We start from the raw sequence: 23,449 nt of genomic DNA on the forward strand, positions 1-23,449 counted from the left end.
AATAATAAGCAGCATCTATCTGAAACCATCAACAAGCATTCTATACAATGGGGATAGGCTAGAGACATGCCCAATAACATCAGGGGTGAAACAAGGATGTCCATTATCACCTCTACTATTCAATATTGTATTAGAAATGTTAGCTTCAGGGCAGCTAAGTGGTGCAGTGGATAGAGCACTGGCCCCGGAGTCAGGAGTACCTGAGTTCAAATATGGCCTCAGATACTTAATAATTGCCTAGTTATGTGGCCTTGGGCAAGCCACTTAACCCCATTGCCTTGAAAAAAAGGCTAAAAAAAAGAAAAGAAATGTTAGCTTCAGCAATAAGAAAAGAAAAAGAGATTGAAGGAATTAGAATTGGAAAGGAAGAGACAAAACTTTTATTCTTTGAAGATGACATGATAGTATACCTAGAGAATCCCAAATAATGATTTAAAAAAACTACTAGAAATAATTAGCAACTTTAGCAAAGTCACAGGATATAAAATAAACCCTTGTAAATCCTCAACATTTCTATATATGACTAGCAAGATGCAGCAGAAAGAGACAGAAAGAGAAAACTCATTCAAAGTAACTTCAGGCAATATAAAATACCTGGGAGTCTACCTGCCAAGGCAGACTCAGAAACTTTTTGAAAACAACTACAAAAACACTTCTCACACAAATAAAATCAGATTTCAATAACTGCACAAATATCAACTGATAATAGATAGGCCAAGCTAATATAATAAAAATGGTAATTCTACCTAAATTAAACTACTTGTTTAGTGCTCCATCAATCAAAATTCCACAAATTACTTTAATGAGTTAGAAAAAAATTTAAGTAAATTCATATGGAGAAGTAAAAGTAGAGAATTTCTAGGAATCTAATAAAAAGGTACAAAAAAGGTGGCTTAGCCTACCCGATCTAAAATTATATTATAAAGTATCAGTCATCAAAACTGTCTGGTATTGGCTAAGAAATAGAGTGGTGGATCAGTGGGATAGACTAGGTGCAATAGCAGGAAATGATTATAGTAATTTGCAGTTCAATAAACCAAAAGAGTCCAGCTTTTGGGATAAAAAGTCTCTCTTTGATAAAAGCTGTTGGGAAAATTGAAGTTAGTATAGCAGAAACTTGGATTAGACCAATACCTCACACCCTATACCAAGATAAGATCAAAATTAATATAGGATTTATATATAAAAAACAATATTATAAACCAACTAGGCAATCAAGGAATAGTTTACCTGTCAGAGCTATGGAAAGGGAAGCAGTTTATGACCAAGGAAGAGATGGAGAACATCATTAAAAACAAACTAGATAATTTTGATTACATTAAATTAAAAGGCTTTTGCACAGACAAAACCACTGTAACCAAGATCAAAAGAAATGTAAACTGGGAAATAATTTTACAACTAGTATTTCTGACAAAGGACTCATTTCTAAAATATACAGAGAATTGAATCAAATTTTTTTTAAAAAAAACAAGCCATTCCCCAATTGACAAATGGTCAAAGAATATGCAAAGGCAATTTACAGATGAGGAAATTGAAATGATCCATAGTCATATGAAAAATTGCTCTACTTATTAGAGAAATGCAAATTAAAGAATCTCTGAGGTACCACTTCAAACCTCTTAAACTCACAATACAACCAGAAAGGACAATGAACAATGTTGAAAGGGATATGGGAAATCTGGGACATTAATACATTGTTGGTGGAGCTGTGAACTCATCTAATCTTTCTGGAGAGCAATTTGGAATTATGCCCAAAGGGCAACAAAAATGTGCATATCCTTTAATCCAGCACCACCACTACTGGGTCTCTACCCTGAAGAGATTCTGAAAAAGGGTAAAAACATCACTTGTACAAAAATATTCATAGCAGTCCTGTTTATGGTTCCAAAGAATTAGAAATTAAGTGAATGTTCATCAACTGGAGAATGGCTTAATAAACTGTGGTATATGTATGTGATGGAACACTATTGTTCTATTAGAAACCAGGAGGGATGAGAATTCAGGGAAGTCTGGAAGGATTTGCATGAACTGATGCTGAGCGAGATGAGTAGAACTAGAAGAACATTGTACACTCTAACAGCAAAATGGGGCTGATGGTCAACTGTAATGGACTTGCTGATTTCATCAGTGCAATAATCAGGCACAATTTAGGGATATCTGTGATAGAGAATACCATTTGTATCCCGAGAAAGAATTGTGGAGTTTAAAAAAAAAAAACATTATCTTACTATGTAATTTTGTTATCTCTTATACTTTATTTTTCTTCCTTAAGGATATGATTTCTCTCTCATCACATTCAACTTAGTTCAGTATATACCATGGAAACAACATAAAGACTAACAGACTGCCTTTGGGGAGTGGAGGAAGGGAAGCAAGATTAGGGTGAAAATTGTAAAATTCAAAATAAATAAAATCTTTCTACTATAAAAAAATTAAATTAAATAAAATTTTAAAAAGAAACAATTTTAAAAATTGTTTCACAATTTACTGCATTTCTTTTAATTTTGGTTACTGTGGTTTTGTTTGTGCAAAAGCTTTTTTATTTAATGTAATCAAAATTATTTAGTTTGTTTGTAATGATGTTCTCCATCTCTTCCTTGGACATAAACTGCTTCCATTTCCATAGATATGACAGGTAAACTATTCCTTGATATCCCAGTTTGTTTATAATATGGTCTTTTGTGTTTAAATCCTGTACCCATTTTGATCTTACCTTGGTATAGGGTGTGAGGTATTGGTCTAATCCAAGTTTTTGCCATACTAACTTGCAATTTTCCCAACAGTTTTCATTTTTAGGTTTTTTGGCAAGGCAATGGGGTTAAGTGGTTTGCCCAAGGTCACACAGCAAGGCAATTATTAAATGTCTGGATTTAAACTCAGGTACTCCTGACTCCTGACTCCAGGGCCAGCGCTCCATCCACTGCACCACCTAGCTGCCCCTCCCCACACAGTTTTTATCAAAGAGAGAGTTTTTATCCCAGAAGCTGAACTCTTTGGGTTTATCAAACAGCAGATTACTATAATCATTTCCTGCTATCTCTTTTACATCTATTCTATTACACTGATCCACCACTCTATTTCTTAGCAAATACCAGACAGCTTTGATGATTTTATAATATGATTTGAGATCTGGTAGTGCGAAGCCACATTCTTTTTTCATTTTTTTCCATTAAATCCCTGGAAATTCTTGACTTTTTATTTCTCCATATGAATTTCCTTACAATTTTTTCTCTAAAAGTAATTTTTGGAATTTTGATTGTTAGGGCATTAAATAAATAGTTTAATTTAGGTAGAATTGTCATTTTTATTATATTACCTCAGCCTATCCATGATCAGTTGATATTTATGCAGTTATTTAAATCTGATTTTATTTGTGTGAGAAGTGCTTTGTAGTTGTTTTCACAGTTTCTGAGTCTGTCTTGGCAGGTAGACTCCCAAGTATTTTATAATTGCCTGAATGGGATTTCTCTTTTTTAGCTCTCACTGCTGTATCTTGCTAGTAGTATATAAAAATGTTGAGGATTTATGAGGGTTTATTGTATATCCTGTGACTTTGCTAAGTTTCTAATTATTTCTAGTAGTTTTTTAGATGATTTTTTAGTGTTCTCTAGGTATACCATTACATCATCTACAAAGAGTTGAGAGTTTTGTTTCTTTCTTCCCAATTCTAATTCCTTCAATTTCTTTTTCTTCTCTTATTGTTGAAGCTAACATTTCTAATACAATATTGAATAGTAGTGGTGATAATGGGCATCCTTGTTTCACCCCTGATCTTATTGGGGATGCTTCTAGCTTATCCCCATTGCATATAATGTTTGTGATGGTTTCAGATAGACATTGCTTAACATTCTAAGGAACAATCTATTTATTCCTATGCTCTCTAGTGCTTTTAGTAGGATTGGGTGCTGTGTGTTGTCAAAGGCTTTTTGAGCACCTATTGATATAATCATATGATTTTGATAGGTTTGTTATTGATATAGTTAATCAACCTAACAATTTTCCTAGTATTGAACCAAACCTGCATTCCTGGGATAAATCCTACATGGTCATAATGTATTACCTGGTGATAACTTGCTGTAATTACTTTGCTAAGATTTTATGTAATATTTTTGCAACTATATTCATTAGGGAGATAGGTCTATAATTTTCTTTTTCTGTTTTCGCTCTTCCTGGTTAGATATCGAATCATATTGGTGTCATAAAAAGAGGCAAAGTCCCATCCTCACATATTTTGCCAAAGAGTTTATATAGAATTAGAACCAATGTTTCCTTAAATGTTTGATAGAATTCACTTGTGAATCCATCTGGACCTGGAAATTTTTTCTTAGGCAGTTTAATATGGTTTGTTGAATTTCTGTTTCTGAGATAGGGTTTTTTAGTTATTTAATTTCTTCTTCATTTAACCTGGGCAACTTACATTTTTTTATTTTTAGGTTTTTGCAAGGCAATGGGGTTAAGAGGCTTGCCCAAGGCCTCAAAGCTAGGCAATTATTAAGCAGCTGAGGCCGGATTTGAACTCAGGTACTCCTGACTCCAGGGCTAGTGCTCTATCCACTGTGGGCAACTTATTTTTTGTAAATATTCACCCATTTCACTTAGATTATCAAATTTATTGGCATAGAGTGGGGCAAAATAATTCTGAATTGTTATTTATTTTCCTCCTCATTGATGGCAAGTTCACCTTTTTCATTTATGATAGTAGCAATTTGTTTTTCTGCTTTCTTTTTTTTAATCACATTAACCAGAAGTTTATCAATTTTATTGGTTTTTAAATAAAACCAACTCTTTATTTTATTTATTAATTCAATAGTTTTTGTTGTTTTTGATTTTATTAATTTCTCCTTTAATTTTTATAATTTCTAATTTGGTATTTAATTGGGGGGGTTCAATTTATTCTTTCTCTAATTTTTTTAGTGGCATGCATAGTTCATTGATTTCCTCTTTCTCCAATTTATTCAAGTAAGAATTTAAAACTAAAATATATCCCCTGAGATGCCTTGGCTGTATCCCATAAGTTTTGGTATGTTGTCTCATTATTATCATTATCTAGGATGAAATCATTAATTCTTTCTATAATCTGTTGTTTGATCCACTCATTCTTTAAAAATGAGGTTATTTACTTTCCAATTAGTTTTAGATCTATCTTTCCCTGGCCCATTATTGCATGTGGATTTTTATTGCATTATGATCTGAGAAGGATGAATTCATTATTTCTGCCTTTCTGCATTTGATTATTAGGTTTTTATGCTGTAGTACATAGTCAATTTTTGTATAAGTGCCATGTACTGCAGAAGAAAAAAGTATATTCCTTTCAATCCCCATTCAACTTTCTCCAAAGGTCTATCATGTCTAGGTTTTCTGACATTCTATTTACTTCTTTAACTTCCTTTATATCTAAATCTGAGAGCAGGAGGTTGAGGTCTCCCATCAATAGAGTTTTGCTGTCTATGTCCTTGAAACTCATTTAACTTCTCCACTAAGAATTTGGATGCTTATGCTACTTGGTGCATACATATTTCATATTGAAATTGCTTCATTGTTTATGGTACCTTTTAGGAGGATATAGTTTTAATGCTATCTATTTTTTGTAGCTGCTTTGTCTGAGATAAGGATCACCACCTCTGCTTTTTTCACTTCAGCTAAAGCAAAATATATTTTTCTCCAATATTTTACCTTTACTCTATATGTATCTCTCTGCTTCAAATGAATTTCTTGTAAGTAGCATATTGTGGGATTCTGGTTTTTAATCCAATCTTAAGCTTTATGGAAGAGTTCATGCCATTCATTCAAAGTTATAATTACTAACTCTTTATTGCCCTCCATGCTATCTTCCCTCTGTTTATTTTTTCCACTTTTTTCATTTTGTCAGTATTACCCAGTATTTTGTTTCTGAATACCACCACCTTCAGTGTGTTTGCTCCCTTGTATCCAACCCCCTCCCCTTTCTTTCCCCTTTCTCCCATTAGTTCCTCTTTTCCTCCCCCACCTCCACTTTCCCCCTTTTAATACTTGAAAGGCAAGATGAGTTTCTTAACTGAGTGTGTGTATGTTAACTTTAGGACTAATGGATGAGAATAAGATTCAGGTGGTTCTCACCTCCTCCCTTCTTCCCCTCTATTGCAAAATAGGTCTTTGGTACCTTTTTATGTAATGTGATTTACCCCATTCAATCTCCTTCATACTCTCACTTCTTTATTGTCCCCCCTTTTTAAGGGGATATTGTTTTTAAATCATTCTGTCAGAGTCCTGGATAAGTCATGATTGTCCATTGCTTTTGGCTAAGTGTATTCTCTCTAATTGAATTACAAGTCTCAAGAGTTATGAGAGTCTTTCTCCCAGGTGGGAATATAGCCAGTTTCATCTTATTGGATAGCAGTTGTTTGCTTTACCCATTTTTTACTTTTTTTAATGTGTCTCTGAGTCTCTTGTTTGAAATCTATTTAGTTCTGGTCTTTTCATCAGGAAAAAGTTGAAAGTCTCCAATTTTGTTAAATGTCCATTTTTTTCCCCCTAGAAGAGAAGGATCAATTTTGTTGGATAGTAGATTCTTGGTCACATTCTGAGCACCCTTGCTCTTCAGAATATCACATTCCAGGTCCTTTGATCCCTTAACATTGATGCAGCAGGTACTGTGTAATACTTACTATGGCTCCTTGGTATCTAAATTGTTTTTTCTAACTCCTTGCAGGATTTTCTCTTTTATCTGATAGTTCTAGAAATTGGTCACAATATTCCTTGATGTTTTCATTTTAGGATCTCTTTCTGGAGGGGAAAGATGTATTCTTTCAATAACTATTTTGCCCTCTGGTTCCATGATATCAGGGCAATTTTCCATCACTAAATCCTGGAATATTGAGTCCAGGCTTCTTTTCTCTTTAATGTTTTCAGGAAACCCAGTGATTCTTAAGTTGTCTCTCTTGGATCTATTTTTGAGGTCAGTGGTTTTGCTGATGAGATACTTTACATTTTCTTCTATTTTTTGATTTTTTGGTTTTGTTTAACAGATTTTTGTTGTCTCATAAAGTCATTAGTTTTCACAGATTCCATTTTCTTTTTAAGAGAATTTTCTTCATTTACCTTTCTGCAACTCCTTTTCCAATTGGTCAATTCTATTTTTGAAGGAGTTTTCCATTTGCCTAGTTGAGGTTTTGGGAGAATTACTTTATTTTTGCATTTTCCCAATTGAGGTTTTGAGAGAATAATTTTCTTTGTGTATTTGTCCAATTATATTTTCCAAGGATTTGTTTTCTTGTTGTGAAATGTTAATTTTCTGTTGCAAGGTGTTAATTTTCTCTTGAGTTTCTTTGTCCAGTTTTTCCAATTGATTTTTAAACTCCTTCTTGATTTCTTCTGGGCTGGACTCCAATTCATATTCTCCTCAGAAGTTCTAGATCTCTCTGAGTTAGGATCTTTGTCTGAAAGGTAGTTTTCAATGGGCCCCTTTCCAATGGCTTTTCTTCATTTTCCTAAGATCTTGTGTTGGGGGAGGGGGCTGGTTCTCAGATATTTGGAGTTGAAAATCCTAGAGATTTTGCTCACTGGGCTTGCTAACTCCAAGTGGTCCAGCCAGTATGGTGTGCTGGTTGCTTTCTCTATAGTGCCTGTGAGCTTGATTTGAGGCCCTCTCCCTAGGTCTGAGGGGGTGGTGGGCACAGCTGGTTACTGTTATCCTTTATCAATGTGGGCTGGGCCCTGGGGCAAGGTAGTTAATCTCCCTATTCAGCTGAGGGAGCTCTCCTTGAGCCTGGGGAGTGGGGGGCTGGGGGGGGAGGGGCTGTGACTGTGTTTTTTTCTAGGAAAAGCATGCCACTGTAATTATGGAACTCATGGCCCCAAGCATATATTAGATTTGATGATGTGCTACTTAATTTTGTTTAAATGAATTCATCATTATTTGTACAAGGGGTGACTCCCCAAATAGGGAAAGGGATATATCTGGAAACATAGGCAATGTAAAAATAAAAGGTACCAATAAAAGTGTTTTAGAAGGAACAAAAATCTGTTTAGAAGAAAAAATATAGACAAAGAGTGACCATTTTGCATGGAAACTTTCTAGTACACATTCATTAGAGAAAGTCTAAGACATCAGGATCCTGGGATTTTTCTGTGTAGAATTGTGACATGAATTGGAGATGTAACAGCATGGAAAGAAGGAATCTCCTAAAATGGTAAATGGGCAAAGTTCATAATGAGCTAAGTATAACAGACAACCAAGGCATTCTCTTAGGGCAGACTAGTTTTACTTTTAGTTAAGTATAAATAGGTATACAGAAGTATAAACTTAAATCACTTTCATTAGTTTGAGTAATGTTCAGGTTAGGAAGGTCAATTTGTAAAAGCAGCATTTAAAAGAGTGGGGAAATGGGGTTTCTAGGAGAGATTGTCACTTTCTGTGACTTCTATTAATGTGATCTGTGGTCTCATACCCTAGTTATAAACAAGGATCCCATTCTCCAGAGAAACCTTATTACTTCATACCCATCTCCACCTGAGCTCCAGGGAATCTCATTTTCTACAGATCTAGAAAGCATTGTAATAGGGTAGAATGAGTCTTGGATATGGAGCAATAGACTTTAATTCAAATCATTTCTCAATCACTTACTATTTGAGTGACCTTGGGAAATTCACTTTCTTCTCTGGGTTTTAGTTTCTTCTTCTGTAAAATGAAGGATGTTAAACTAAAGGATCTCAAAGGTCTCTTCTAAATCTACATTTAGGTCTTATAATTCTGTGTTGAAAAGCTATGTGGAAGTTCATTTTTTTTTGGTAAATTAAATGATAATGGACTCAAGGTTGCTAAGGTCTTTCAGTTCTAAATATATAATTCTATTATCCATAATCCTAATGGAATCCTATTGTTAATACTTTTGTTCAGAAAATAATCCTTTCATGAAGTGATTAATGAACTTTTTTAGCTTATTGGCAATTCTGGATTTTCATGGACAGTGTACATCTCTTTAAAAAGGGAGGAGACTTACTTGTCTTAAAGTGGGGGCAGGATAATAATCAACTCATTAGAAGACACTGTTCCCAAGAAGGAAAAAAACTCTACCATTTTTCCAAATGAATCAAAAAACAATGATTCTGAAGATGAATTACCTTAAGTATAAGGTAGGCATCCTCAAACTCAATATTCTAACTCAATATTCATCAGACATAAGTGATATTAGTACCCCAAGGTAAAGATTTTTTTAGCTCTTACTTTTTGTGATCAATCACAAAATATATTACATTTATAGATTTATTGTGAAGAGACTGTAAACATGTTTGAAAATGAGACCAAGAGACAGTTAATCACTCTGTTTCTTTGTGTGTGGGCATGCAGACTGTGTAGACAGGTGTATGCAAAATTTGCAGTAGGTGAAGCAAGGCATTGCTCTCCCTCTCCTCAACCATCATTTGTCTTTTGAGATTATTTTCTTTCTTTTCATCCCAGCAGCAACTTATCTTTGTTCCTCATGAAATTAAAAAATTTTTTTCACTAACAAATTCAACTTAGCTAATATTAGACAGGGAGTGGTTGATTAGGGAAAAAATTCTATACCAAATGTATCTGATAAGGATCTGACATCCAAGATATATAAAACAAATATGTGATAGTAAAAGTCATCCTCTGATTATTAAATGATCAAAGAATACAGTTTTTCAAAAGAATTTCATATTGCAATGCAATTAATACTCATATGAAAGAAAGCTTCAAATTGCCAATAATAAGAGAAATGCAAATCAAAACAATTCTAAGGTTTCAAATTACATGTACAAATTAGCAAAACAGCAAAATATGAGAATAATCACTTATAGGAGTTGTAAAAATACAGACATACTAATATACTATTAGCAGAAATGCAAATTTGTCCAGTCCAAAAACTCTACAAAGTAATTTGGAATTATATTAATAATGAGATTAAAATGACAGTCTTTACCCCATGATCCAGAAATCCCATTTCTACACAAATATTTCAAAGTCAGTCAATTACAAAGAAAGATATAATATACATCCAAATATTTATAGTAGTATTTTGGGGCATAGCAAAGAACTGGAGACAAAATAGTGATCCATGGGTATCAAACAATAAGTATATATTAAGTATTTGGTTTCTACCTAGAACTGTGCTAATAGCTGGGAATAGAATGAAAAAGCAAAACAAAAACAAAAACAGTCCATATCCTCAAGGACTTACATTCTAGCAGCTAAATAATTATGGTATATGAATATAATGGAATATTACTGCCTATATTCAATAGAAATGAATATAGAAAAATGAATACAAAGAATAGAGGGGAAACATGGGAAGATATATAAACTGATAAAAGGTAAAGAAAGCAGAACCAGGAAATGATAAACATATATTTACAATAATATAAATGGAAAGAACAAAAATAAGAATAACTATATGAATGAAAGCTATAATATTATAGTAACCAATAATTAACCCCAAAGAGGAGTTAAGACAGTGCATCACCCTCCCTTTTTCAGAGGTGGGGATATTTGGTGGTAGATGATAGCATATATTTATGACTTGATTTATGTGTTAATTACATTTAATGAATTACTTTTTCTCCCTATCTTTTAAATATTTGTTTTAAGGAAAGATACTCTGGATAGAAAAGGGTAGGGAAGAAGTTATTAGTAGAAGAAGGTGATGTAAAACAAAATATATCAATAATTTTAAATAAATAATTGTGTTTACTAATGTTAGAGATTTTTAATATAGCGTATATATTTAAAAATTGAATATGTTAACATGTATGTAATAACAATAAAAATCTACATTTTAATAGGTCTTTAAGTTTTGCAAAGTAGTTTAAATCATTAATGGTTTGCCCCAGTATCAGATAGTTAGTTAGTGACAAATATAAGATTCAAACATATACCTTTTGACTAAAAAACTAATTTATTTATATCTCCTTCATAGTGTTGGCTGTGAAAAAGACAATTTGTAGACCTTAAAACACAATATAAATGTGTTATTGTTATTGTTATTTTGTTTCAACCATTCCCTGGTTGAATCCATCTCACAAGCTTAAATTAGTTGATGGAACATTCAGTTGCTTTGCTACTTTCATTTTTGTAGTAAATATTTTGCTGATTTTTAAAGAGTAAATACTGGAATCAGGATAACTTCTCAATGTGGAAAATCCCATCATCAAAAAAGATGGCAACTTGATAACACACGTATAACCTGCTTTGGGGATGGGGAAGGGAATGGAGGGAAGTAGAAAAATGTGGAACTCAAAAGCTTACGAAAAGATGAATGTTGAAAACTATCTTTGCATGTAATTGAAAAAATAAAATAAATTAATATTTTTTAAAAATATTAATGGCAGTCCCTCTATGGCTCTGTGGATTAGTCTAAAGTTTTCATGGGCACATTGAGATTAATAAGTTCTTTGCCCAAGTTCACACAACTAACAAGCATCAGAGGCAGGATCAAAGCCAGTTACTGCTTCTGAATGAAATACAAGCTCTTAATAAAAAATAAAACTTACATGAATTTGAAAGGAATTATTGCTATGGCCTAAGTTCTGTGTAGTACTGTAAAGCTCAAAGGAACTTTTTTTTTCAGGCTTACACAACTATTACTTAATAGTTCTCCAAAGAACTGCCACTATACCCCTTCCCCCAGCAGGGAGTTTCAGTGTGGATGACAAATTTCAGACATCAGGTCCACAGTTTTTATGTCAAGCAAACAAAAAATGTTAACAGGCTTACCCTGGGTCAAAGTAACTTCTCAGATATTTATGGTTCATTGCATTTAATAGGACAAATTGTGAAACAAGGTCAAGATCAATTACTTATTTTTCAGATCCAACAAAACCATCTTCTGTCTTTTACCAAAACAAATTTTGTGCTATAACATACTAGTCTGTACAACAACTCAGAAGGCCAAGTAAATTTCACAGTTTAGATTTCACTTCAATTATTCTTCAAGGCTTCACTGGGATAAGCAATTTTTAATGGAAGAAATACTCACTGTGAAATGAAGTGGTTGAAACCCCAGCACCATTTTTCTGGATGAAGTAAAGTAGGTGGAGGATTTCTAAAAATAAAAAAGCATTGTTTTTTTTTATCCTTTTAAAAACCAAAGCACTAGTTCTAGTAAAGGAGAAAATAGTATTAGTATTACCTAATCAAAATATTTGTTAATATCATTGAACACAATCAGTAGTATTTTTCCTAAGTAGAAAGCCTAGCAACCTCTGAGAAGTATAATATAACCTTCATTCATTTATACCTTCATTTTCACATTCATTCACCAAATATTTTTTAAGTTCCTTTTCTATGTGGGGCACTGAGTTAAAAATAATCAGAATAACAATATCTTAAAGAAAGGTAGCATAGCAAGTAGATAGAAAGCCAATTTTTAAGTCAAGGAGACAGGGATTCAAGTTCTACCTCTAATAAATACTAGCTGTGTGTCCCTATACCACTCCTTAGGGTACCTGGATGGAGTGCTGGACCTGGAGTTAGGACAATTGAGTTCAAATTTAACTCTAGACACTTACTATCTGTGTGATGCTGAGTGAGTCACAAAAATATCTGTTTACCTTAGTTTCTTCATCTGTAAAATGAGAATATAATAATAATAATAACTACCTCTCAGGAGTACAATATAAATGTTAGGTGTTTTTAGTATTTTCATTATTATTATTATTATTAGTAGTAGTAGTAGTAGTAGTAGTAGTAATAGTATTAGTATTATTATTATATCTCAGGCAGGATTCAAACTCAGCTCTTTCTCATTCCAAGTCCAGGATTCTACAGTACATATCTAAGCCTTGATGTTGCAGCTCCATTTGTTTTGAAATTAATTTTTATGATGAATTTAAATATCAAATGGAATAGACATTTGCATATACACAGTAGGAAAGAAAAAGGACTGGGCATGATATAGCTTTTTACTATATAAGCAAAACTTCTTTTTAAGTATATAATTAGATCAACATAGTTTTCAAAGATTTCCTGCCCAACATCAAAATTATTAAAGCAACTTTTTTTTTGTAGTGGCACAGAATTGGAAACTGAAGAGATACCTATCAATTGGGGAATGACTGAACAAGCTGTGATATATTAATATAATGGAATACTATTATTTTATAAGAAATGATGAATAGTTGGATTTCAGAAAAACTTAGAAAGACTGACAGGAACTGATGCTGAGTGAAGTGAGCAGAACCAGAAAAACATTGTACAAAGTAAAAGTAATATTTAATGATGATTAATTTTGATAGATTTAGCTCTTCTCAGCAATACAATAATCCAAGATAATTATAAAAGATTTGTGATGGAAAATGAATCCATATTCAGAGAAAGAACTATGGAATCTGAAGGCAGATGAAAGAATACTATTTTCAGTTTTTTAATTTGTTTTTAGTTTTTTCTTTTTTGTGGTTTTTTCCCTTTTGTTCTGATTCTTCTTTCACAACATGACTAATATGGAAATATGTTTGACATGATGGGCATGTATAATTATATCAGATCTCCTGCTGTGGGAGAGAGATGGGAAGAAGGGAGAAAAATGTGGAATTCAAAATCTTACAAAAAATGTTGAAAACTATCTTTAAATGTAATTGGAAAAAATAAAATGCTATTGAGATATAAAAAGCTATCCTGCTTGTCTCACTATCTCTCTGTTCTTTTTTATCTATTCAAAAAAAGATGAATGAATCATCATCTTTTTATTCTACCATATCCCTATTTGACCCTGCCTTCATATCTCCTTCATGGGATGGGGGGAGGGAGGGGAGAACCATATACATAGTCAAGAAAAGCAAATTTCCACATTGGTTGTATCATAAAAATATAGGTCTTATTCTGCATCCTGAGACAGCTCCATTTGGGAAACTGAGTATGTACTTGAGTGAAGCTTCTAGGACCCCATCGAATCACTTTGCAACCCAGAGACCAAGCCACCACACCTGGATTGCATCAATTGATTCTACATAAAAGTAAATTGTTTTTTAACTTAAATAGAGGAAAAACAGGCTGTATTACACACACAAAAAGAGGAACTTATAGTATGCTTCCACTTTGAAACAGTAGTTCTCTCTTAATTTGTGGACGAGTTTCCAATGGTGGTAAGATATCCTTTTTTTTCTCTTTTTAAAAATTTAAACTCTTATTTTTACCCAATTACATATTTCCATCTAAATCAGCACTACATCTATGCCTATGCTGCCTCTGTTGACAAGTTTGCAACTCTCCTCAGAGAAGACCATCTCTAGGAGTGAGATGATGAGTTGTCTGTTTAGCATAATGGTGAAGTCAGTGACCAGCTATGTCTAACATGTGACCAACATGTTTTATTCTTAATAGGTTCACATGTTTAGGATCTCTAAAAATGTACATGGAGGGGAGGAAGAGTTAGTCAACTGAATCCAAGTCATATCTCATTTAGAAAATGTTTATAAGCAGCAGGCAATACAAATGAATGTTTATTCAGCAACATAATATGATTGTTCAATATTCATTTCCCTCAATTTCCACCTACAATTTGGATACAGAGTTTGATTCCTTGTAACCATGACCACTGAAGAATAGGACAGACTTATGGGACTCACTATTTAATTTTAACCTATATTTTTGGTCTTATCTATAGCTACTTCTTTTCATGTATCTTTTGTGGTCATCATCAACTAGTTTTTCCAGTTGTGTCCAACTCTTCATGACCTCAGTTGTGGTTTTCTTGGCAAAGATACTGGAGTGGTTTGCCATTTCCTTTGAGCCAAACTAAGCAACCAATCATTACCTAAACATGCCTCCTATTTTTCTCTGATTTTTCTCACATACTTGGTTTTCTTCTCTCTAATTCCTTTCTCCACCTGCTGTCATTCTTACTGATTTAAATGCTACATCTTTCTGAAATTTTCCCTGATGCAAACCCCACTCTGTATATGGTAGTGATTTTCCCTCATCTGATTTCATAACCCTTTCTTTGAGACATACTATAGAAGAAAAATACTGTAGCAGAAAATCTTGGCTGAGTTCTTGACTCTGGTACTAGCTATGTGATAAGTTTGTCTCCCTTGTCATATCCACTCTGTTGCTTATTTTTAATCTCTCCCTGCCTATTGGTTCATTCCTTATTGCCTACAGACATGTCCATGTTTCCCCCATCCTCAAAAGTCCTCACTTGATTCTTCCATCCCTGCTAGCTATCCTCCCATATCTCTTACAACATTTACAGCTGAACTCCTCAAAAAAGAAAACTGCAATAAATGTCTCCACTTTTCTCTCCTCTCATTCTCTTCTTAACCCCTATAATGCAACTTTGGACATTATTATTTCACCAAAACTGCTCTCTAAGTTACTAGTGATTTCATGGTTGCCAAATCCAGTAGCCTTTTCTCAACCCTCATTCTCTTTGACCCTTCTACAGATTCACATAATACAATGATGTAAATGTTGGCTGTCATTGTTGTTTTCCTTTCTTGGATTTGGGAACCCTACATTTTCCAGGTTCTTCTCCAATTTATCTAACTGTTCCTCAGTTTCCTTTGCTGGATCCTCTTCTAGATTGCACCATCTAATCAGAGGTGGTTTCTCTCAGGGTTGAGTGCCTGACTCTCCTCTCCACCCATTCTACTTAGTGATCTTATCAGCTCCTATCTTTCAGGATTCTCAGACCTAACTATCTCTTTGTTGACCTCCAATCTCACACCTACAACTGCCTTTCAGACATCTCAAATTGGGTGCCCCATAGACATTTTAAACTCAATAGCTCCAAAACTGAACTCATATTCTTTCCCCCAAGTCACCCCTGCTCCTGTCTTCCCTATTTCAGTAGAAGGCAACATTACCCTCCTCCCTTAGGCTCCCAAATGGAATTATCCTGGACTCCTCATTTTTAACTCACCTCCCTTAACCAAGCCATTAATCCTTTTCTTACCTTTGTAACACCTCTCAAATCCATTTCTCTCCTCTGACAACCTCTCTGGTGCAGGCCCATATCTCCTTGAACTTGGACTATTGCAATAACCTGCTGTTGGGCCTGCTTGCCTCAAGTCTCTCCCCATTCCAATCCATCCTCCAATCAGCCAGCAAAATAATTTTCATAAGTGAGGACTGATCATGCTAACCCCTAAACTCCAATGATTCTTTATCACCTCCAGGGTCAAATACAAAATGTTCTTTATGACTTTCAAAACTCTCTATAACTTAGCACCCTTCCATCACTACAGTCTTCTTTTATCTTTCTAGACGTAATTTTTGATCCAATGACTATGGCCTGCTGGATATTCCACAAACAAGACACTCTGTCGCTTGATTCTGACTGTTCCTCATGACTCTGCTCTGACAATTGACTTCCCTGGCCTTTAAACAATCCCTCTTAATCCTAATGCCTTCCTATTTATACTGTATATATAAAATTTGCCTCATATATATTTGCTTGCATATTGTTTCCCCCTTAGATTGTGGGCTCCTCCAGGATAAGGTCTGTTTGTTTATTTTTGTATCTGCAAGAGTTAGCATAGTTTTGGCCCATAGTAGTTACATAATAGATATTGATTGATTGATAATGAGAAAATTATTTAACTTTTTAAGTCTTGATTTTCTCATCTTTAAAATAAGGATAATACTTGCTTTACCAAGTTCAGAGGGGTAACTAGGAATTTGCACAGAAGATAGACCAATCTGGGTAGAATCTTGGGAGGAGAATTAACCCAGAGAATATGGCTTGTATCTCTTTGGCATAACTGTCTGTCTCTACTCCACACCCCCTGAGGGATAAAGCAAGTGAGGGGTACTGGAAATGTAGGTCTATAAAGAGGGGGTTACGACAACAAGGCTTTGGAAATGGCAACCCAGGGAGCACAGGAAAAACAAAAGAGAGAAGTCACAACAGTCACACAGGCTGATGAGGGACCCAAGGTACAGGTATGACAAAAATACTCAAAGTAGAAAACCCTTTACCTATGAATTGAAGTCCTAGTAGATTTGTCCAAGTTATGGTTTTGTCTGGAATCACGAAAGACATGAGTTCAAATTCTACCTCAGTCATTTACTATTTGTGAGACCCTGGGTAAGTCATTTAACCCTATTTGCCTCAGTTTCCTCAACTGTAAAAATGAGCTAGAAAAGGAAATGGCAAATCACTCCAGTGCCATTGCCAAGAAAACTCCAAATGAGATCACAAAGGGTAGGATACATTTTAGGGTAATTGTGAACAAAGTACTTGTAAAGCTTATAGATCTTTATAAATATGTTATTATTATTTCTTCTCTTATAGGGATAGAGACTTGACCAATGATTGCATTAGCATAGGACATTCACGAATAAGGAAGCTTGTATAAGTGCAGACAGGCTTTTTATTCATAGTTTTAGAGTGATGTCCAAGGACACTAAGAGATTATGTAACTTGTCTGAGTTATATAGCCAGTATGTAGCAGAGGTAAGAACTGAACTCATCTTCCTACACCTAGCTCTTTAGTCAGTACACTACTCATGCTGTTTTTCTCTTATACATGATTATATTCTAAGGAATGTTATGGTTTCATATCTATCTATATCTGTATCTGTATCTATCTATATCTATATCTATATCATCTATATCTATATCATCTATATCTATATCTAATCTATATCTACATCATCTATATCTAATCTATATCTAATCTATATCTATATCTATAACATCTATATCTATATCAATATCATCTATATCTATATCAATATCATCTATATTTATATCTAATCTATATCTATATCTAATCTATATCTATATCATCCATATCTATATCATCTATATCTATATCTATATCTATATCTATATCTATATCTAGCTATATCTATATCTACATCTATATCCATATCCATATCTATATCTAAATCTATCTATATCTATATCTAATCTATCTATATCTATATCTATCTAATCTATATATGTGTATATCTATCATCTATCTATCTATCTATCTATCTATCTATCTATCTATCTATCTATCTATCTATCTATCTATATTTGCCCTGCTTTGGATTGTTAGCTCCTTAAGAGATCAGATCTCATCTGATTTGACTTCATTCTGCCCACCACAACCCAGGGTTTTAAATATAAGAGGCACTTCAATGTTTGTGGAATCTTTCATAAAGTAGTTTTATAAACAAAGAATTTATATTATGATGTTGATGATGATGTTTGTCCTTCATTCTCGAAGATCATATGATATGATAAGCTCATTAGAAAACACCTGACAAATAATACTAAGCCTTGTGAAGAGTATTAAAGTACCTTGCAAAGTCAAAATAACTCAATGAATATTCAGACGAGAAGGAACATTTTTATTCTAGCAAAAGCTTCATGTACTTTTGTGATCTATCATAAGCATTTAGCTTTTTCTTCTCTGAAAATGTTAAGATTTCCAGTGAAGACATCCTTAAAAAATGGGCTAATGTGCTCAGAGCTCAGAGAAATTGCAAGGAAGGAATATAGACCTGTCTTGGTGAAAACAGTTAGTATCCTTGGATTGACACAGGAAAGTCAGAATTAGCAGATAATTCCAAAATGCTGTTTGTGAGACTTTCAAAAAGACAAATCCAACCTCTGAAGTAAAATGCATTGATAAAAGGAAAGAGTAATGACTTTGAGAACAAAAGATGTGGATTTGAAAGCTGGCTCTCCCTAATTAGGAGCAGTGAAACTGTGGGCAAATCATTCAATTTACCTAGGTCTCAGTTTATCTGTAAAATAAATAGATTAGACTAAAGTATATCTATATTACCTTTCTGCATAACAAATCTATGCTTTAGTTAATGACTTGTACATTTCAAACCTTACCCTTGACAAAAAAAAAAAAAGATGCTTGGGAAAAGAAATTTTATGGTTCCAGATTGAGGATTTGAAACAAAATCAAGGAAATTTGCCACGAAATCTAGGGACCATATTCATATTGGCACTTTGCTTGAACCTTTCCATTAGTACATTTTTACAAAGAATTAACATTTACATGTAAATATACATACATTTGTGTGTGTGTATGAGTGTGTATATAAATTAGAAGGATAGTAGGTTTTAGAAGAAAGAAGTTCTTTCCAATTCTAAACTATGATTCTGTAGATATATTTTAAAACTATTTAGATAGTATGTATGAATGACCACAACAATATAATATTGTAATGTGCCAAACAAGCATATGCACCTAAATGTAATACACACACACACACACACACACACACACACACACACACACGAAAGGGGGGTGGGGTGGGATGATATATACTGTAGCTGGAATTTAGAGCTCAAAGATTTAGAATCAGAAATGATTGATTTCCTCTATAACCCTTCTCTTTTTAAAATATATATTTATATGTGTATATATATGTTTGTATGCATGGGTATGTCAACTTTGTTAATGTTTTGTATATATGTATAAATATATATGTATGTATGTTTATGCCAATTTTTGTTAAGTGTGTTTACAAACATGTACACACACACACACACATATATTTTACTTCTGCTGACTAGAGGAGAATAGTAGAATGCTGATATGAGTAGATTATCCAAAATTTTTTATTCAGCAAATGTCACTTATCTGGTACAAAGACAACTGATATCATCAAAGATCTGAAATAGTCATAAATCTTTAAGTACCCCCCCCAAAGCTGTAAGCATAAGCAGCTATTAAAAAAGCAGAAGACACAAAGATTGACTGGTGGATTAAACTAGGAAAATGTGTGATTTCATTAGCAAGTGAAAGGTTATGGAAACAAAATTCTAACAAATCTAAACCAAGAATTTTAGAAGAAAGGACAAGAAATGGGGGAGGGGAGTAGAGAGAGGAGACCAGTGGACAGAGGAAGAGAAAAGCCAGAAAGCCAGATATTGAGATGGGGGCTGTCGCTAACAGTGGAGAAAAAAGATAGCAGATAATAAAGAGGGACATTGATAGAATACAGATGAAACCAGGCCACAATAAAAGACTGGGGGTGTTCCCTAAATGGGTAAATAGCTCTCCCTACATCAGTATCTTCTGATGGCTCCTTTAGAGCTGGAAGAGACTTTAGAGGTCATAAAATCCAATCTCCTCATTTTTACATATGAGGAAACTGAGGTGCAGAGAGATATGTCCAAAATTACAAAGGCAGTTTAAGAGGCAGATCAAGGTTTCAAACAAAGGGTCTCTGATTCCAAATCCTATACTATTTCCAAATTTACCACAATGCCTCAGTTGTTGCTGGGCAATAATATACAGGACCTAAATAGTACAATATGCTAGAGGAATTTAAGGAAGGAGTAAGCCACCTCCTCCCCATTTCTTTCTCTTCTGCAAATGTTACTGTATTTCAAACTCAGCAAGACAGTAGGGTAACTCATTATCATCCCTTTTAATTATCCCATTTTTATAATAATAATGAATAATCCTATTTTAATTAAACCAAAACTGAGTCCACTAATCTACATAATCAAGTCAATATGGGCAATGGACTAGAACTAGGCAGCCTCATATTGAAAGAACAATGGATATGGAAAGGGCATGGGTTCAAATCCCATCTCTGCCTTTAATTGTCTTTATGAATTTGAACAAGTCTTACCCCCTCTGTGAGCTGCTATGGTCTCACGTATCAAACAAACAGGTGGACATGCTGATCTCTAAGTTCCCTTCCAACTCTGAACCCCTAATTCGGTAACCCTACAAGCCTTTAAAATCCATAGATTCTAATCTTCTATTAGTCAATCAATAAATATTTATTAAAGGCCTATTATATACCAGACTGTGCTAAAATCTTTCACTAGTGAAAGACAATATGTAGAAGTAAGTAAAGGATGAGCTAATGGAGAACATGACTTGATAAATGGCAAGAATGAGAAAATTTGGATAGTCCTATCAAGATGGGTTCCATTGTTTTATATAATAATTGATTAGTCTTTTGTAGTCCTTTACAGCTGCAATGTGTTTTTGATTTTTTCCAGACCTGGATTTCATTAGTGTGGGAATAACTCTTTTTACCAAAGTAGATTAGTAACTCTTTTATTACTAGATAAGGAGAGGACCTGGGTTTGAATTCCATCTCTGGAAATTTCAAACTAGATGCCCCATTGGTATCTCAAACTCAATACTGTCTAAATCTTTATTTTTCCCACCAAAATCCATCTTCTTTCTGATCTTTCCTATCTCTCTCTCTAAGTTATTACCATTCTAGTCACCCAGTTTCACAGCTATGAGGTTATTCTTGACTTTCTCACTCTTCTTTCGCATATCATCATTTTCTGCATCTTGTCATTTCTTCTTCCACCCTAACTTTTATATTAGCCCTTTTTCTCACTCACACAGACACCACCCTAGCTCAGACCCTCATCACCACTCACCTGAACAATTACAGTAGCCTCCTAATTGGTTTCCCTACCTCAAATCTCTCTCTTCTCTAATGGATCCTCCTCAGTGATCTGCCTAAGGAGAAAGTCTGACTATATCACTAGTAAATTCCAGTATCTTATATATACCTATATTGCTGTGGTGGTAGTGGTTACTCTTCTTTGTCCTTCATTTTCTTTTTTTTTTTATAAAAGAAAGATTTTATTTTGAATTTTACAATTTTCCCCCTAATCTTGCTTCCCTCCCCCTACCCTCACAGAAGTCAGTCTTTACATTGTTTCCATGATATACATTGATCTAAGTTGATTGTGACAAGAGAGAAATTATATCCTTAAGGAAGAAAAATTACATAATAAGATAACATTTGTTTTTAAAATTAAAGGGAATAGTCTTTGGTCTTTGTTCAATGTCCTTTATTTTCAAAGAAGACCAATGATATCTGTGTCTTGACTCATGGATGAATTGGATTTAAGTGAGGCAGAGCTGCACAAAGTCTTCAACATCACTCTACCTTCCAGAGTCATCAAAGCCCAGTAACAGGACAAAAGTCAAGACAGCTAGCAATAGCCCAGGATTCAGTGGATGACCCTGGCATCTTCCATGTCTGACCAAAATCAAAGGCTCCAAAGCACCTGCTTCAACTGCCTTCAATGGTCATTGGAACAAACCATTCTCATCTACCCATTCTGCTAGGGGAAAGTCTTCACATCCTTGGGATGGACCTCCCTAACTCACCAATAGCTTTGAGATGAGTTTCTCTCAGAAAGTAAGGTCCTTGAAGACAATGACTGCTTTCACTTTTCCCCTGGATTCTCATTACTTAGTACATTGTGCTTGACTGGCATCAAAAATTAATGAATAATTTGATGATTGCTTAAATGGATGCATGTGTGTCCACATACTATATAGGATAGTAATGGGATGATTCTGAGTGGACTTAGAAGGAGGGACTGAGTATCAGAACTCCAGGAGGCAAGAGTGCTTCCCCCAAGTTAAAGAAACAATATGACTAAAAGGTGTGAAGATACAAATGTCCATTCAAAATGTCTTCAATGTCAAGGAGGTTCTCCAGTCAGATACTCTGTTAGGGAAATGTTCCAAATTGACTCTGTTCATTAGAGACACAAAACAGGCTCTAATAAAGCCAGGTATCTGAGTGCCAAACAATCTGAAAATACTAGTTAGGGCTATGCATAGAACTGCTGTTCCAGGAATGCTTTGCATGTCAGACTAATGGGGTTCAAGTTTATAATGAGAATATGGGAATAATTAAATGTTGTGCCATTATGGCAGACTGTATGTAGAGGTGGTGTGAGGCTTCAGACCTTTGGACACAGTTCCTTTTGTTTTAAGGCATAATTACTTTGTTGAAATAAATTACTTTAAAAGGACATAAATTTAAGGGGTTTTGCTTTTTGCTTTTTTGTTTGGGGTTTTGGGGGGTTGGCATTTAATAAATAATTCCCACTAGTAATCCTAATGCTACTTAACCCTAACTGCAGGGCAGCCACAAGTTATTTTGCTACCCCATGCAAGCATTGATTGTTTTGCCTCCAGGAGAAATGAGCAGGCAGTCTTCCACACAGTAATGGGAGGGGAGGTAGGAAACTTAGACCCTACACTCTGAGTACTAATTTTGCCACCTCTGAAAACCTGTTGCCCTGGGCATGGTACCAGTAAGTCGAAGCTGGCTCTGAATCAGAGAGAGAAAATCATAGAGTACAGATGAGAGTTCTACAAAATAACCACAGACCACAACCTCTTCAAGCTGGAAGAGCTCTTGGAGACAATCCAGTTCAACCTCCTCATTTTGTAGATGAGAAAATGGAGGTCAAATGAGGTAGAGAGATTTACCTAATGCCAATTTACCTAATACCAATGACAGGACTAGAACTCAGTTCTGACTTCCATTCAAGTGTGCCTACCACAAAGCCATGTTTCCTCTAATGGAGGAACAGAAGTGAAAGAAAGACAGATAAGAGATTCATGGAAATAATATGCTTGTGTGTAGGTGCACAGACACAAACACACACACAGAATTTGGCTGAAGAGAAATAAGGTGGGAAAACTTTTCTAAGTCTGAAAGTAAATATCAAAAGGTTGGAGTCAATAAGATCATAGTTTCATAAGTCAA

General features: G+C 34.3%; 1 protein-coding gene across 1 annotated transcript in view; it reads right to left on the reverse strand.

Annotated features, from left to right (window-relative positions):
• Positions 1 to 23,449, reverse strand: part of MYO3B (myosin IIIB) — a 567,258-nt gene that overhangs the window by 382,644 nt on the left and 161,165 nt on the right. The window contains exon 8 of the mRNA XM_074212806.1: positions 11,976 to 12,041. Within this exon, the coding sequence (XP_074068907.1) occupies positions 11,976 to 12,041 (66 nt within the window). The remainder of the gene's footprint in view (positions 1 to 11,975; positions 12,042 to 23,449) is intronic.

The sequence above is a fragment of the Macrotis lagotis genome, chromosome 1, assembly GCF_037893015.1.
Source record: "Macrotis lagotis isolate mMagLag1 chromosome 1, bilby.v1.9.chrom.fasta, whole genome shotgun sequence".
Lineage (NCBI taxonomy): Eukaryota > Metazoa > Chordata > Mammalia > Peramelemorphia > Peramelidae > Macrotis > Macrotis lagotis.